The sequence below is a fragment of the Pezoporus flaviventris genome, unplaced genomic scaffold (genome assembly GCF_033815535.1).
Source record: "Pezoporus flaviventris isolate CSIRO_AGI_PZ_B2104156 unplaced genomic scaffold, CSIRO_AGI_Pfla_v1 ptg000078l, whole genome shotgun sequence".
In the NCBI taxonomy this organism is placed as follows: Eukaryota; Metazoa; Chordata; class Aves; order Psittaciformes; family Psittacidae; genus Pezoporus; species Pezoporus flaviventris.
In genome coordinates this window covers 1515314-1532674 of record NW_026892626.1, presented here as the reverse complement: position 1 = coordinate 1532674, position 17361 = coordinate 1515314, and the positions used below count along the sequence as shown (strand labels likewise).

General features: G+C 46.4%; 1 protein-coding gene across 2 annotated transcripts; it reads right to left on the bottom strand.

Annotated features, from left to right (window-relative positions):
- Positions 1-25: 25 nt before the first annotated feature.
- Positions 26-13714, bottom strand: CCNF (cyclin F). Of its 2 annotated transcripts, none has more exons than XM_061473315.1 (17): positions 13657-13714; positions 11904-12058; positions 10648-10754; positions 9671-9738; positions 8743-8936; positions 8344-8397; positions 7707-7811; positions 7091-7168; positions 6552-6703; positions 5752-5916; positions 4972-5095; positions 4443-4623; positions 3936-4023; positions 3289-3388; positions 2859-2989; positions 2510-2679; positions 26-1671 (listed from the first exon to the last, which is right to left on the bottom strand). In XM_061473315.1, the coding sequence occupies exons 1-17, from the start codon at positions 13667-13669 to the stop codon at positions 1208-1210; spliced, it is 2349 nt and encodes a 782-aa protein (XP_061329299.1). In that variant the 5' UTR covers positions 13670-13714; the 3' UTR covers positions 26-1207. The 2 variants fall into 2 exon arrangements, with proteins under 2 accessions (XP_061329299.1, XP_061329300.1); XM_061473316.1 differs by lacking the exon at positions 13657-13714 and adding an exon at positions 13222-13364.
- Between the last annotated feature and the right edge of the window lie 3647 nt (positions 13715-17361).

Here is a 17361-nt window from a genome sequence, read left to right as displayed (position 1 = left end):
CTGAAGTAAGACATGGAGCCACCTGTATTAAAAAAGTTTTTTATAAAAAAAAAAAATTGCTACACTGTGTGTATCTGAACTGCTGCCGACTGCCACAGTAACTTCTAACCAGAGGAAAAGGCAGAGTCCAGTTCCAGTGTTCAATTCAGTGATGTCTCCTGCACGTCTTGTACCTTGGTATTTCAGTGGTGTTTGTCAAGGGAAGATGTTCTCATGTTCACAGGCTGAAGGAGATGTAGCCCAGGCTTGCTGAGCTGAGGTCAGTGGAGGTGGCCAGCACAGATTTTATCATTGGCAAGAGAAGCAGATGCTGCCCTTGCAGCTAAGGTGCCAGTAGGAAGCCCTAAATTAAGGCTTTCAGTAAGAGACTGACTGCCCTTCCTGTGTTGCTGCCTGGGTCTAGTGTTCAAGCGAGTTGTGCTTTCCTTGAGGACATGTTAATGGAAACAGCAAGGAAGACTGTGCAAGACACAAAGTGAAGTGGAAGGCAGCAGCTGGAGGAAGCAGTTCAACCACAGTTGCAGCAGAGACTAACAGTTCACAGAGATCACGTTACTGGAGCACTCGGCAGTAAAGCGTTAAGGCACAAAAGGAGGATTTTTTAGGGGAGGAAAACATGGCAGCTAGAGCCAGAGGCAATGGAGAGGTAGGTAAAACAGAAGCTCAGACCTGCAGTGAGCCTTCATTTACCTTGACTGTATCCATAAAAACCTTGTATCAGTGCAGCAAATAATATATACATAGAAGAGGGAAGCACCAGCTAAGTGAGACAGTACCTGGCCAGAAGGAAAAGGCAGCACATCCTCAAAAAGGTTTTTCAAGTGGAAGAATTCAAACATAGTGTTCCAGCAAATAATTTGAGAACCAAAGTCCAGTCCTTTCATTTATGGTACCAGGCCTCACAGCGAAGCAAGGACACGACAAGTTCATTCCTATCACCAAGGAATAACTGTTGAGGTATGACAGAAGTGAGCTTTAACATTTCCTATGTGGAGAAGGATCTTAGTTTGCAGAGGATCAGACAACAGGGAATACTTTAAAGGCAGTTATCAAGGAAGGAAGTGGCCCAGAAGTGAGCTACAGGTTACAAAAGAGACATAAGCAAAGTTGAGGGGAAGGGCTCTTTTTGGAGGTACTGACAATTATTCACTATCATCCCTGTATGGCTACAACAGAAACACTGATTCCAGAAAAGAGCATGAGGAAATCAGAGGCTGAAGAAGCCCAAGTTGACCCTTTCTTCACTGTGTTCTGCCACATTTTTCCTCTTAACTTGCCTTCTGTCACGCTTGCCTGTGCCAGGCCTAGCACAGGCTGACTGTAAACATGGTTCCAGGTAGTGAGGCAGGTATGGCTCCTTGCTCCTGGCACTGCCAGCAGACAGTGCTGAGGTAGGTTTCAGAGGTACTCCAAGGCTGCCTTCTAAAGAAGACATAGGACTGGCACTGTTGACAGAAGAGTAGCCTGAGCTCCCTTCCAGGTTAGAATTTCTTGGTGTGAGATATGCTGAAAGGCTGTGAGTGTCATCCAGCAGGTTTGCCTCCCCCAGGGGCACTGTGTGCCCACCCCACTCCACAGTTAGGTTGTCCTCATCGCTGGAGTCCTGACAGCAGTGCTCTGCAGGATCCATGTAAACCACTGTCATGTCCAGGATCCCACTGGGACTTGTCACTGCAGGATGGTGAAAGAAAAAAATTAGTTTTGATTTGGGCAACACCAAGCAGGCATTCAAGCAGAAAACAATCAACCGAGAGTGGAAATTTAATGTCTACCTACACATGGGAGGGTAGAGCACTAAATTCACCCTCATTTCATGGAATGGTTTTGGTTGGAAGAGACCTTAAAGCTCATCCAGTGCCAATGCTCTGCCATGGTGAGGGACACCTTCCAATAGACCAGGTTGCTTCAAGACCTGTCCAGCCTGGCCCTAAACACTGCCAGGGATGGGACAGCCACAGTTTCTCCAGGCAACCTGTGCCAGTGCCTCACCACCCTCAGAGGGAAGAACTTCCTAGTGCCATATCTCACTCTCTCGTTTCATGTTAAAGCCATTCCTCCTTGTCTTATCACTACCTGCCCTTGTGAAAAGTCCCTTTCCAGTTAAAACAGAATCTTCCCCCCCCTCTCCTGACTGTTTGGATAGCTACCAAGAGCTGTTTAGAAAATGAACAGCCAGTCCTAAAGTCAGCAAGATTGATAATACAGCATGTCTAACTCAGTGGGACATCACATTTTGTCCACTATCAGCAGGACCTGCAAACAGGCTCCCTTTGAAATGCTGAGCAGCTACAGACGCTTCATCACACTCTGAAGCAGTCTAGAGAAAGAGAACAGATATATACCTCTAAAATAGTTCAACAGTTATAACCACGGGGGAAGGGGGAGAGTTTTTCCAACTGGTCTTCAGCTGAAAGTTCAGGCTTCTGTTGCCTGAGAAACAGTTTTAAGCAAAGATAAAAAGACAGTTTTAATTCTCATCTGCTTTTATAAAGGAGAACAAACCCCTCACCATCTCCATCTCTCTCGCCTTCACTTTCCTGATCACCTTCATAACCAGAGCAGGAATCTAAACTCCAGTCTAGGAAGTTATCTAGAAGACTTTCCTCCTGGGTGGATAGCTCTGCTGTGGGTGTAGTCACAAAGCTGCCTCTGTCATCCTGAATGCTGTCTTCCCTCCTCCTGTAGCAAGGAAATCCACAAGTCACACATTAAAATCCAAGTCTTTTGTCTCTTTTCACAAGTATGATAAGGCAATTGCAGAAAGATTTATCATATTTAAGAATGAAACCTCAGGATACCAGAGGAGGAAAAGCTCATGCTGATCTTCAGCAACATTTACAGTGAGGAGTTATACTGGCCTTTTAGTTCTCTTGCCAGAGGGAGAGCTTAGGAAAGTCTGAATTTCCACCACATTTGTATGCAAGGGATTGGGCTCTGGGTCCTCCTGTTTCACACCCAGCACTGAACAGAGCTGGCTGTAACTCATCATCTGAAAAATTGAAGAGCCAGTAAGAATTAGACCATGAGATTCCCATGAAGAATAAACAGCCAGGAGGAGGCTATTTATTTTCCAAGAGAAATCTATCCCAGTGAGTTCTTCCCACATGTACTCAAACAGAGCAGTTAACGTCCCACAGATCAAGGTTAAAGCTACCACTTTAGATATCTTCTCCAAAAGTCTGAAGTTAGAACCCACTTCCCATTATTTACAGCTTATCACATCCTGCTGTATGGTAGCTTTGCTCTGGGTATCAGACATCAGCAAAGACAGACCAAGAGCTCACTCACCTTCTCCTTGCCTATCTCTTCATAACGCTCATCCTCAAATCGTTGTTTCACTGCAGTTAAGGACACCTGCCTATAATCCTTTGGGACATCATCGTGGAAGCTGGAAAGAAATATTAAAGCCCTAATCTTAGAATGGATTATATGAAACAATATTAACAAGTGCTCCCAGCTCCCTCTGTCCATCTCAACTCTGTGCTAACGAAGTTGGTGTTTCAGCAGAGCTACTAGGCAGCTAGATAGGACACTTGGTTTCTAAGCATAGGAGAATCTAATTCATTTTCTGTTCCTGAGAATAATCAAAATATTTGCCTTGTACTCTTGTAAAACGAGCTACTTGTGCTCCTGGAACTCCTTCTGAAGCTCCCCAATAAGCCAGTTTCAGTCTTCTGAAAATGAGCTGTTTGGCAAGCTGAAACCTGTGAAGCCTTGAGGAGCATAAAACCCAGAGCCACTACCAGATGGGAGAAATAGAAGAGCTGTCCCTGAACTGGCCCGTTTCCCCTTTGTGCCTTGTGTCAGGGGAAACACGGCAGTTTGCCAAAGCCACCTCTGCCACTGGGAAGGGCTGACCCTATTGGCGCAGCATGTCTACGAGAGCTGGAATCCAAGTACAAATGTGCCCTCCCAAAGAGTTCCAAAATTATTACCACTTTTGGTAGAGGCTTAGGACACAGGGCAGGAGGTCTTCAAGGGAGAAACCAGTGCACTCAGACAGCTGGCTGGTCCAGGGGCGTGCTGGGAAGAGAACACACATTACAATTGCACAGAGCTTAGCAGTTTTGTAACCAGAGACATGTTTTTAAGTGACAAAGATCATGATCTTTACAAGCTTATCCCTGTACATAGTTCATAATTAGCTTCAAGGGTAGGTTTACCTGCCAAACTGAAGTTATACCTAAGTATAGAAATCTTCAGTCTCATTTAAACACAAAGTTTGCGTAGTCTGACTCTTGTTCATTATAGCTATTAAGAGGTAAACCAGGACTAAATTCAGCTCTTCATTCTGAAATCTTATACCCGGTCTCCTCCCCCAGCCAAGTGATTGGGACATATTGTCTAAAGACTAAGCAACCCCCAAAACCCTAAAGGCTTCCTAAAGAGACAAAGCAGGCTGACATTCCATGCTGAGCTCCACTTAAGGCTAGGTTTGTTACCTTGCCTGTGTAGTATCTTAGCCAGCAGCAGCGCTGCAGCTGCCACCTGAGCTGGAGAATACACACAAAGGCTTGTGTTTAAGAGTGACAGTTCGCAAATGAAGCTGTAAAGGTGAAGAGTTCTTCTCTCGAGTGAGACAATGTTTGACAATACATCTTTGTAGTCCACAATGGTAGGTATCTAGTGCAGAGAGGAGAACAGAGGTTGGGAATATAAGACAAGCACTGAGTATTTAGAACAGTTGTTTATAGGAGATGCTGTTCTCATTACATCATGACTTTGTTTTTCTAACTACTACACTGACATTGAAACATTCTCCAGTGAAAGAATAAATGGCTTAAGTTTTAATCTCTACAGAAAGGCAGAGGGTTTTGTATCTGCATGCTCTGAAATACAGATGGTCTCCACAGTTGTTAGAGAACACTCACATAAAACCAACCTCTTAGATAAGGAGAAGGGCTAATTGCAATAGCCTGACTTCACCAGCAGCCCAGGGGGTGAAATACTCCGTCCACTTTCCAAACTCACCCTTATCTTTCCTTCTAGGGCAGAAATGATCTCGCCCATCATTCGGACCAAGTCTTCATATTTGTAGGTGTTGTCTGTGAGCCACACAGCTTCCCGGATTGTCAGGATCTCTTTGCTGATGAAACTGTAGTAGGAACAGTCAGCCCCAGAAGAAAGTGAATGTGCAAACCTGTGCACTGATTTTTTTTTGTGGCAGATAAATGCACCCAAGATGACCAAAGGGTTAAACAACTTTGTAAGCTACTTTCCCAGGAAAGAAAGAACAGCAGCTCTTAATTTATTTCACCTTTAAGCTGGAACCACCTACTACAATGTTCAGAATTCCTCATTTATGAAACATTCTCTAGGTTAAGATGCAAGATATTAAGGAAACAATCACAGAAGAATAATTTTACACTACAACATGTGGTTCATCTCAACACAACAGACTAAACTATGCAACATCGCTGCTGCAGTTGTTCCTTATGAGTAACCCACTCATACTAATGTGGCATGAAAGACTTCAGTTGCTGACTGAATGCATTTAGACCATATTTTTAAATATGAAAAATTCCACCACTATGGAGTTTTTCATATTTAAAAACATGTTCAAGGAGTTACATTGTGCCTCATTTGCAGTGATTGTGTTTGTATGTGAACACAGCTCAAGCAGCAGTCAATGTAGAAGAAAGACAAAGATTCTTTCTAGCACTATTATTAGTAGGGGAGAGGAAGTTTGAGCTGCAGAAATGAATTTGAATTATCACAATAAGAGCCTCTGTTCACCAGTCAGAACCCTACCGTGTGCAAATGACCATGCAGGCTATTCCCAAAAGCTGGAGTCGAGCCCGAGGTACAGGTCTCATCTTCAAGTAACGATCCACACATCCCACTGTCATGTGAAGGCATAGGCTAGAGAAGTCTTTCATGGTAGCCACTTCCACCAGCCAGTCAATCAGGATGTACCTAGACAGGAAAGAGACATAATCTGCACAGTTAGAAGCCATTCAAAGCGTGCTGAACAACCTCCCCATTCCTCATTACCAAGTCCCTTCTTCACCCCAAAGTTCCAAGCCAGAAAATTGCACCAAAAGAATTACCAGAAAAATGACATGCTGCACTGAGATAAGGATTTAAAACCAGAGGCCTGTTAGACTCTGAAGGTCAACAGGCTTAAGGTGTCTGTGAAATGGAATTAGAAACTGTCCTATAATAGGTGCTTGCACAAGGAAAATGTGGGGCACATCAGTTGGGAGGCTAAATGCCACTTACGATAACTAGAGAGTAATTGTAACTCCAACAAGCCAAACAGTGCCTCCAGTTCTCGGTTAGTACTGACAAATGCAAGAACTTAGAGTCCAGAAAAAACTCTCACACCCTCATTTCAGGTCTTCATCAGGGCTTGAAATAAGGGCTTTGGTACTTCCTCTGTGAAATGCCGTGTGTTTCTCTGATTGTACATGATGCATCACAGAAGAGAAAAGCAAAAAACTTCTATCTTCCAACAGACCTTCTTGTAGATTTGTTTCCCTCTGCAGACATAGAGGGAAATAGGCAACAGATTCTGCTGTATGGCTTGACTCCTGGATCTGAGTTTTTACCTCATTGTTTCATTCATTCCTTTCTGCACAATGAAGATACTTTGCTTGTTGATGGGAAGAGAAGCTTGAAAGATTTGAGACACCATTTCACTGGAAGATTTTGCTTCTAATCCTAGTTGGTTTCCATTACCACAAGCTTTGGCTAAAGCTATCTGTAGGAGAGAGAACACAAAAGAAAGTTTGTTGTTTCTTTTTTATCAAATGCAGACTAAAGCAGGACAGGATCCTGTAATTTTCCTGCTGAAATTAGAAAGCAAACATGACAAACTACTTGGATCAGTAGATCTTAAGTTTGGCTTCAACTTGAACACACATTATTTGGGGCAGGCTTTTAAGTGCATCAAAAGATGTGTCTTTACTCAGATTGTACCAGAGGCCAGCTGTCTTTTCCAAAAGACTGGGACCGACAGAGTAAATATACACACACAGAGATACTACTCAGCAATTTTGACCCTGCTTCTAAAGGGAGGAGTCTAAACCTACAGTGGCCACATAGAAAGACCAAATAAAGTCTATTTTCCTGGAAAAGTCAGTCTTACCTGTGCTTCCCAGCAGCCCTTCGCTGCAAAGTCTCTTAGTTTCCTGAGACTTTGGAGGTATCTGCCAGGATCTGACATCTACAGAGAGGAATGCAAACAGATTTTAAACCCCATCACCTTTACACAATGAACAGGACTGTAGTACTAATATCCAGAGAAAAATCACATCCTGTGGATTCTTGGATTAGTTCACAAACAGCCTGTTTCTCAACACGATGACAAGGCTGTTTTTAAGGACCTGGCTGCAATTCTTGTCCAAGGTCTCACAGGAATGAGACAGATCACTCAGGATTCCAACAGGAGAGCTTTGGCAGATTTGCTGATCATGCAAGCAGCTTCCCCTCTCCTGTTCCCCAGTGAGTCATATCATCACTAGCCAGCAGAGTCAGTAATAAAGGAACTCTGCTTGCATCTTGGCTACAACTGCTCGTAGACGCACTTTAAACACTGAAGCAGACACAAAGCTCATTTAAGATAGTTCTTGGTGCTCTCTTTGTTTATGAAGGAGGTAAGTTCTGAGGAACAGCAATTTCCTTCTGTGTACACTCATGCATAACAGATCTAGAAGCTACAGGAAAGAAGCTGTTTTGGGAAAAAAAAAACCCACACTACTTACAGCAGCCTTTTTGTTGCTTTCCCAAAGGAGGTAGGAGCTGTTTAAACAACCCTGCTTGGAAGATTCTTCAAACATTTCAAGGGATTCTTTTCTTTTTTCTTCATCCTGAGAACAAAAGGCACAATGATATTTTTGCTGTCCAACCAACAGATGCCAGGTCTCAATACTCCAGAACCCACTGAAAGCTACAGAGCAGAACCAACCAGTTACAAGTCCCCTTCACACTATGAGGGTTGAGCTCCCACATCCACTCGGCGCTGCCACTGGAAGTTCCAGGAAGCCTGCAGTGGTTTCCCTCAGCAAGACAAAAACTTTTTGGCTTGTTTGCCACTGAAGAACTGGGTTTTTTTTTTTGGATATGCATTATGACTGGAAGACTTCCTTTCAGACCTGAACACACTGCAAGCCCATGATCAAGCCAAAATTAATTTCACTGTTTGTAGAATCCAATAAACTAAGTTGATGATGTTCCTTTAAAAAAAACCCAACAAATTAAACTCATGAGAGCAGAATTTCCTAACCTACTTGAGAAATATAAGAGCATTTGACTGATTATTTGTTTTTTAAATCAAGGTAAGCAGCATTAGCACCACCGAAAAAAGGTACCTGAGCACATCAAACCAGAAACACTGCTCACCTCAAAGAGACTCAAGATCTTGGCCAAGCAGTGGAGAATAGATCCTTTTTCAGCCTGAAGAAAGCAATTGAGATAAAGTATTGTTAAAGATAAAGAACAGTGGCAATTTTTGCTAGTAATTCCAGAGTACAGTATTATTTGCCTTTCAATCATTCCTCCCCTTTCCTTTCCCCAATGTTTTGTTACCTATGAGACCTTACTGTCTCTCTCAGGAGACACAGTACAAGCCTCTGGCACTCATGATATACCACCAAGTGTGGTTTGGCAATAAATTCATTAAAATGATTGATCCACAGTCATTTAAGCAACAAGAGCATAGGAGCAACTTGGGGAAATAAAATACATTTTCTGAAATAACCAGATGCCTATGTTAAAGTCAAAGGCAGAAGGAAATCTTACTTTCTCCAACTGACACACTGCTTTGAGACTCTCATAGACCACAGCTTTACAACAGCTTCCACTCAGGGACCAGGGAGGACGGATGAAAAGCCAGATAAATGGAGCTGCAGACACATTCAGACGCTCTGCCAGGCTGAAGAAATGGGATGCCTTTAATCCGTTCACTTCCGCACGGCCCTCATCAGATATGGACACTGAACAAAACCATCCGGAAATCATTTAGAGTTTATTCACAATGCCTGCTTAGGATTTAGTTAGGCCAAGTCAGACAAAAGGACAGAATTAGGTAAAGACTGATCAGCATCTTCCTTTTAGAGCCTTAAAAATCATGCAGATGGCAAGAAAAATCTCTCTGCAACCAGTCTTTAGGAATATAAAACCCTAAGCTGGGGAGGGAGGTGGTTCTGCAAATAGCAGCAGCCAAAGCAATGATAATTCCTGTTAGTAAACAAACTGGTACAAAAGCCACTTGCCTTGCAGGTACCCTCTGCAAGGAGTAAGCCTCTTCTCTTACATTTATCACATGAGGTAAATAACCAAGTCTGATCAGTTTATAAAGGATAACTTCTAAACATGAAATCACAAGCTATGCATTGACTTCTCTAGAAGAGCTGTGCACTATACTATCACTTAACACCTAGCAGTTTAGTGGCTAGTGCTAAAGCTGCACTGAAGAGGTGTCACAGTAAATGAGACCCAACCACCCACTGAACACAGCAGACTGGCCCTCCACTTCACTGCTGTAGAATTACGCACAAAACCACCAGTGTTTGATACAGGAGAAATAGCTTTGTAAGCAACCAGTAAAAGTGCCAGCTTTATGATGAGACAGTCTCATCTGTACCTACAAGTAAGTCTGTAGCTCATCTACATTTCCTTCTGTTGTGCCATCTTCCCCAAAAACCTAAGTACAAGCTTCCACACTTACAGCCTTCATTGTACAAGTACGCTATGCCCAGCTTCACAGCAGCTTCGAAGTTACCCCTTTCAGCAGCCCTGAATGGGGAATAAAGAAGATACTTGAGGTTGACATCAGGAGGTGCCTCCAAGCCCACATTCTCAAGCAAGTTACTTCAGTGGAGGATAGGATGTCACCTAGTGACCAGCAACCGTAGAGTACTGTCACTACAGAAGTTTGACCCAAGTTACTCCGAGGCTTTTCTTGCTGCAATCCTTTTGTATGCCCCCATCCAGGATAATTTAACAATTCACAGGAATGGTTTCTCATTCCCATGCAACACCCGAAACAACAGAATGCAGTAACATCTTTTGGTTCCTGTACCCTCAAGGACATGCATCAAGCCCTTGAACTCCTCCCTTGCAAACTGATGTGCACATAAGCAGTCTTCTTCAGAAGGAACATAATACACACATAGTCTGAAGCAAAACAACTGTCATGACATTTAAACTGAGAGATGCCCTTCAAATCAGGTGGATAGAGACATTCTCCATACTTTTAAAGCACATTCATCATCCTTTCAAGCCTCACTCATTTTAATACTGTAATGTGCCCATTTTTCAATACTTTTGTGAGCAAGAAGTGCACAAACCAATTTAGACTCAGAAATATGGTTATGCTCTTCAGCCTCTGATGTCACTTGCACATTCATATGAACGCACCAGTAGCAGGTTTTAGTTAATGTGCTATCTTTCCTTAAATATTAGTGCCCTTAAAGAGAAATAACTTTGGTACATGTAATGGGCTCTGCTCCAGTTAGAGACAGCAGTTACAAGCTTCAATTTCAACATGAAATCAACAATCCTTTATCACCCTGAGCAAAGACTTCTACAGAAAGGGAAGGTCAGATCCTCCCACTGATAGTGAGGACTCACTAGAATTATGTATCTACCTTTAAAAACCAGCTTCTTCTATGAGGTCAGACAAATTTGATTCTTAAAGCTTACCTTTCAAACATCTTCAGATTGCTTGGAGATGGCCATATTTCTTGGAAACTTGCACATGCCCAAACACTAGCATGATTATCCACAAGGTATTTAAGATGTGAATGCACCTGCAAAGGGGCAGTGTAAATAAGAATTACTAAAATAAAAGGACCAACAGAAAAACAGTTCTTTGCAATTTGATTTCAGACAGGTATCAAATTAGTTACAAGTTACAACCCCATGCAATGCTACAGGCTTGAGGAAGAGCAGCTGGAAAGCTGCCCATGGAAAAGGACCTGGTGTGCTGATTGACGGAGCTGAACATGAGCAAGCTTGTGCCTTAGGCAGTCAAGAAGCCAACAGCGCCCTGGCCTGTATCAGCACCATTGTGGCAGCAGAACCAGGGCAGTGATTGTTACCATGTACTGGGCACTGGTGAGGCTGCATCTTTAATCCTGTGTTCAACCCTGGGCCCCCCACTACAAGAGAGACATTGAGGTGCTGGAGCAGGTTCAGAGAGGGGCAATGAAGCTGGTAAAGGGTCTGGAGCACAAGTGTGATGAGGAACTGCTGAGGGAACTGGGGGCTTTAGTCTGGAGATGAGAAGGCTTCAGGGAGGACCTTACTGGCCTCTACAAGTACCTGAAAGGAGGATGGAGCCAGGAGGTGGCTGGTCTTTGCTCCCAAGTAAAAAGGGTAGAACAAGAGGAAACAGCCTCATGTTGTGTCACAGGAGGGTTAGACTGGATATTACAAACAATTCCTTCCCCAAAGGGTGGTCAGGCATTAAAACAGGCTGTCCAGGGTATTGGTGGAATCACCATCCCTGGAAGTGTTTACAAACTGTGTAGATGAGGCCCTTAATGATGTGATTTAGTGATGGCCTTGGCAGTGCTGGGGAATGGTTGGACTTGATGACCTTAAAGGTCTTTTCCAACCCAGCTGATTCCATGATTCTAATCATAACTTGTTACCTGTCTAATCCCCATAAAGGCCAGGCCAGGCCAAACCAGTTTGTTCAGCCACAGTCATCTAGTAGGACAATTCCCATAAAAAATTTACATAGAACACTCAAATGCTAATCTTCTTCAAACTGAGTCCTGAGAAATAAAACTGCTACTGGGGTAGCAAAAACCTAATTACTGCATGTATGATGCTTTGGTTCTCCTCAGGTTTACTCTGATATGAGAAGCCACCCTTTCCCCTGTGCAGTCCTGGCTCCTAAAGGCAGAGACCAGCCACGGTGCGGGACAGAGGGGAAGCAGTAGTGGACTCACAGCTCTGACTGAGAGGATGTCCTCAGCAGGAAGGCCTTTCAGAACGTGGAACAGAACATCCTCAGGCAGGCTTAACAACGTCAGGACTCGAGGCCGCTTTCTTACCCTTCGCTTTGAAGGGAAAGAAAAACATCTGGAACATCTACAGTGAATCACTAGAAAATAAAACCTCTGTTAGTGATGGAACAGTACAAGCAGAAAATACAATACAGAGCACACATGTACCTAAATACATGTTTACTTCAGTACCTATTTACTGCAGCACAGGACACTTCTTCAAACATATTAATCACAGAAGTTTAGCATGGGTCATATAATGCTGTAAGACTGAGCCACAGAGCAGCAAGTGCCCCCTTCAATTTAGTTAATTAAGCTGAGAGGCTCAGAAGGGATGGCTCATGCTTGAGTTCTCTTCACCAAAAAACCCTTCATGCCCGTTTGACTGTGTTTAGTTAACCTGTCACTACTGCAACTTCATTTACCTACCACAAGCCCAACTTTTCTTTCTCAGTTGATAGCAGTCACAAACTGCAGAGCCCACAGACAGTTTATTCAAAGCAGAATTGATGCATCAGACTCAATTACTTAATACTGGGATTTCAGTTTGCAAAGTGGAGGTCAGCTGGGTTGTCAGCAGGTTCCTTAACAGGAGCCTGCAGATTCCTAAAGGGTCCATGAACCATGGCTACCACTGAGCTAATACATGTTTTCCTGTTCCTACATGCTATTAATGTCCTTGGCACATCAGGTTTAATGAAATGAACCACCAGCCTGACACAAAATAGCACCCAGTATCTCACAAGCAGCACGTTACCGTTTACCTGTCTTTGATTAAAAAAGCTATTCCCATGAAAATACAAGCTTTTAGATGTGTGCAAGGCAGAACACTGCTGTCCTTTGCATCCACTTCCACTTTCTGGAACAAACTTCAGCACCACTATTGCCATGGAAAAGGAATGGACTTCCACACTGGTATGCCAGCTATACCAAAATGAACATCCAAATGACTGGGGGGCATGGGGTACTTGGGCAACTCAGGGACGAGAAAATTTAGTTTCAAAGGCCAGGAAGTCGCAAAAGAAAATTCTCAAGTTGCTGCCTCCCCAAACCAGAGTGGTTGGGGCTGGAAGAGCCCTGCGGAGCTCACCCAGCTGGGTCCAGGTTTGGAAACCTGCAGATTCCACAACTTGCACCGTCTTGAGCCTAAAACTTGCTTTTTCTTGTGCTTAAATGGGCTTCCCACCTATCCATTTGAGCCCAGCAGCCGAGATCCATCTTACCTGCAGCTCCATCGTAACCTACATTCCTCAATATCCACTTGCGGAGCTGGAAGCGCTAAAGCGCTTCCCGCTAGGTGCTGCCACGGCTCCTCCAGCGAGGCTGAGGGAAAAGCGCGGCCCCACTCACCGACACCCCGGCGAGGCGGCAGAACCCTGAGCAGCGCGGCCCGGGTTGACCGGAGCCCCCCGGCCCCTTCTCCCCCGCCAATTTCCCCTTTCCCGCCGCCGCTGTTTGAATTTCGGCGCGCAGCCGCCACCGCTGCCGCCGGCCTCTCAGCTCGCCCGAGAGCCGCAGCGGAACCCGCGCAATGCCCGCTCCCCCGGGGCGCAGCCCTCCCACTCCCGCCGCCTTCAGAGAGAGCCCAGAGAGGGGTGAGGGAGCCGCGGACCGGCCGGCGCTCCTCAGAGCTGCAGAGGATGGAGGGAAAGGGAGGAAGCAGCCCCCCGGAGCAAGCGGGGCGGCACGCACTCACCGCCCGCCTTCATCGCAGTGCGTCCCCAGACACCGAGCAGACACCAGCACCCGCCGCTCCCGGAACGGCTCCGGCTGAGGGACGCCGGGGAAGGGGGGGGGGCGGGGCAGAACCGGCCGCCGCAGGGCGGGGCTTCCAGCGAGAGACCACGCCCCCGCCCTCCGGCCGCGCCCTCCACTTGCCTCTCAGCGACAGACAAAGAAGGCTCTGGCGGCGCGCCCCACCCAGGCGACGCCCCCTGAGGCCGCCTCCCGCCCGCGATTGGCTCTGCTCTGCTGAGCGACGCCTACCGGCAGCGCGCACTTTTTTTTTAAACACAGCAGACGTCGTGATTGGCTGGAAGGCCGACGGGGGGCGGAGCCCGCTCTGGACCGCGGGCTTTGATTGGACCGCGAGGATGCGAATTCGAATCGGGACAGTTGGCGGTTCGAGGTACCCCGCGCATGCGTGTGGGCGGCGGGGCACCCCTCTTCCCCTGCCTTGTGAGTGTGTTGCCATGGCAGGGCCGCCGCCATGCTCCCGCCGGCTCAGTTCCCCGGCTCCCTTGTGGGACCTGGTTCCCTCCCCCGTGCCAGGCCCCTTCCGGCAGCAGCTTTCCCTGCCCCACCTGCTGTGGCACCAAGGCTTGCCCAGCCAAGGGAGCTACACCAGACAACTACTATGGGAATCGTAGAATCATAGAATAGTTAGGGTTGGAAAGGACATTAAGATCATCAAGTTCCAACCCCCCTGCCATGGGCAGGGACACCTCACACTAAACCATATCACCCGAGGCCTCGTCCAACCTGGCCTTGAACACTACCAGGGATGGAGCATTCACAACTTCCCTGGGCAACCCATTCCAGTGCCTCACCACCCTTACAGTGAAGAATTTCCTCCTTATATCCAATCTAAACTTCCTCTGTTTAAGTTTTAACCCGTTAACACCTTGTCCTATCACTACAGTCCCTAATGAAGAGTCCCTCTCCAGCATCCCTATAGGCTCCCTTCAGACACTGGAAGGCTGCTATGAGATCTCCACGCAGCCTTCTCTTCTCCAGGCTGAACAGCCCCAACTTTCTCAGCCTGTCTTCATACAGGAGGTGCTCCAGTCCCCTGATCACCCTCGTGGTCCTTCTCTGGACTTGTTCCAACAGTTCCATGTCCTTTTAATGTTGAGGACACCAGAACTGCACACAATACTCCAGGTGAGGTCTTGTGAGAGCAGAGTAGAGGGGCAGGATCACCTCCTTCGACCTGCTGGTCACGCTCCTTTTGATGCAGCCCAGGATACGGTCGGCTTTCTGGGCTGCAAGCGCACACTGAAGCCGGCCCATGTTCATTTTCTCATCAACCAACACCCCCAAGTCCTTCTCTGCAGGGCTGCTCTGAATCTCTTCTCTGCCCAACCTGTAGCTGTGCCTGGGATTGCTCCCACCCAGGTGTAGGACCTTGCACTTGGCATGGTTAAACTTCATGAGGTTGGCATCACCCCACCTCACAAGCGTGTCAAGGTCCCTCTGGATGGCATTCCTTCCCTCCAGGTTATCAACCGAACCACACAGCTTGGTGTCATTGGCAAACTTGCTTGTGCTTTATTTCCATCTACTTGCAACCTGAGTTTCTGTGGCATAAGAGTGTCAGTGCTGGAGCAAGAGCAGCAGGGCGAATGTGCTTGCTAGAGGAAGACATGGGGCTGCCCAAGCAGCACCTTGAATCCTGTGTTCAGTTCTGGATCCCTCACTACTAGAGAGATATTGATGATCTTAGAGGTCTTTTCCAATCCAGCTGATTCCATGGTTCTGTGACAGAGTCCATTTCTGATGTCCAGAAGTGCAGTGTCACCCCACAGCCCAGAGCCCTGCTCTGCCCCTCTAGTGGCCTTGCATGAGGCTGAGGGGGAATTAGGAAGACAATTGGGAGTCAGAGTTCAAACCCGAGTCAAGGACGAAGAGGAAAGCCCTGATTCTCAGGAGGCAAAGTGCAGAGGGTGATAAAGAGGGGTACTGAAAAGGCTGGCAGGCAAACAGAGCAACATAGGGAAAATCAGCTCCTGCTTTAGTTCACCTGAGGATTTTCCTGAGCCTTTTAGAAAGAGCAGCAGCAAGAGGGGCTGTCATTTTGTGGGACATGAAATGACTGTGTCACAATTTGCAATGTGAAACTTTTCCACTTTGTGTACCTTGAATAAACGCTGTCAGCTCCAGAAAGGTCTCTTCCTCGTAGTGTGTGTGTGTTTTATTTAAGGACACCCCTAGATTTCACAAGTGCTTTTCATCGCTTGAACACAAACTTCTGGATGCTTCTCAGCTCATACACCTTTGCAAGGGGTCAGGAGAGCTTTGAACCATCACCAGTGATCCCATTCTATGGTTGAGGAGCCTGAGCTCTGCTGCTTGAGCTCACACCACAGTGCTGGCTATGCTGGGGTGGGCAGCCCCTCAGGCACTCCCCATGGGGGATGAGCTGCTGTGGACAAGCTTTCTCCCATTCAGATCCACCTCTACCTCCATCCATAAAGCTGTGTAATGTTCCTGGTGAGCACAGCAGCTGCTGACATGGAAAAGCGGTACCAGGAGCCCAGAGAATATTTATCTTCTTTTAGTTGAGAAGTGTTTTGAGATAAAAAGTTAATCATGTTGTTGGCTATTTTTCCTTATTTCTTCTCCCCCCACAGCTGTTTCTGTCAACTAAAAATAAGTTGAACCAGCAAACAAAATGTGAATAATCAGCTCCCCATGGAGAGCTAAAATAGCAGGAGATGCTCCTTGAGTCATAGGTGATCTGCTTCCCTCAGGTAGATCCCATTCTTTACAGACATTGGAGCAGCAGAAGGCGGCAGGGCAGGGGGGAGGATATATGTGAGGGACAGATTATAACCAAACCCTGGGTGGTGCAGGGAGGTGGGAGTGGAGATTTTTCAGAAGCAGTTTTGTCCTGTTTTGTCCTCTCTAGAATGGGATGGCAGAACATCCAGATAGTTTTACTGCCAACAACAAACAAGATCAGTGGCTGACTGGTGTGTGATGGGATTCACGTTCATGGAATCCCAGCCTGGTTTGGGTTGGAAGGGACCTGAAAGCTCATCCAGTTCCAACCCCCTGCCATGGGCAGGGACACCTTCTACCAGACCAGATTGCTCCAAGCCTCATCCAACCTGGCCTTGAACACTGCCAGGGATGGGACAGCCACAGCTTCTCTGGGCACCCTGTGCCAGAGCCTCAGCACCCTCACAGGGAAGAACTTCTGCCTTGTATCTAAACTAAATCCCTCCTTTTTGAGTCTGAACCCATTACCCCTTGTTTTATCACTACAATCCCTGACAAAGAGTCCCTCTCCAGCATCCTTGTAGGCCGCTTCAGATATCGGAGGCTTCTGTGAGTTCTCCATGCAGCTTCTCTCCTCCAGGCTAAACAGCCCTGATTTTCTCAGCCTGTCTTCATATGGGAGATGCTCCAGTCCCTTATCTTCTTCATGGCCTCCTCTGGACTTGCTTCAGCATTTCCATGTCCTTCTTATGTCACCTAAACACAGCCATCCAGCAAGATCTGCCAAAGCTTGTGTTGTCTGCAGCCCTGCCCAGAGCCAGCAGATGGGGCAGGAGTGGGACCTGCACCCTCTCCAGTGGACAGGTAAGTGCCAGGTTGGATACACCATCTTAACCACTTCTGCACCTCCTCAGAAAGGTGTTACACTGTTGAAGGTTGATTCCTACAGCGGATAATG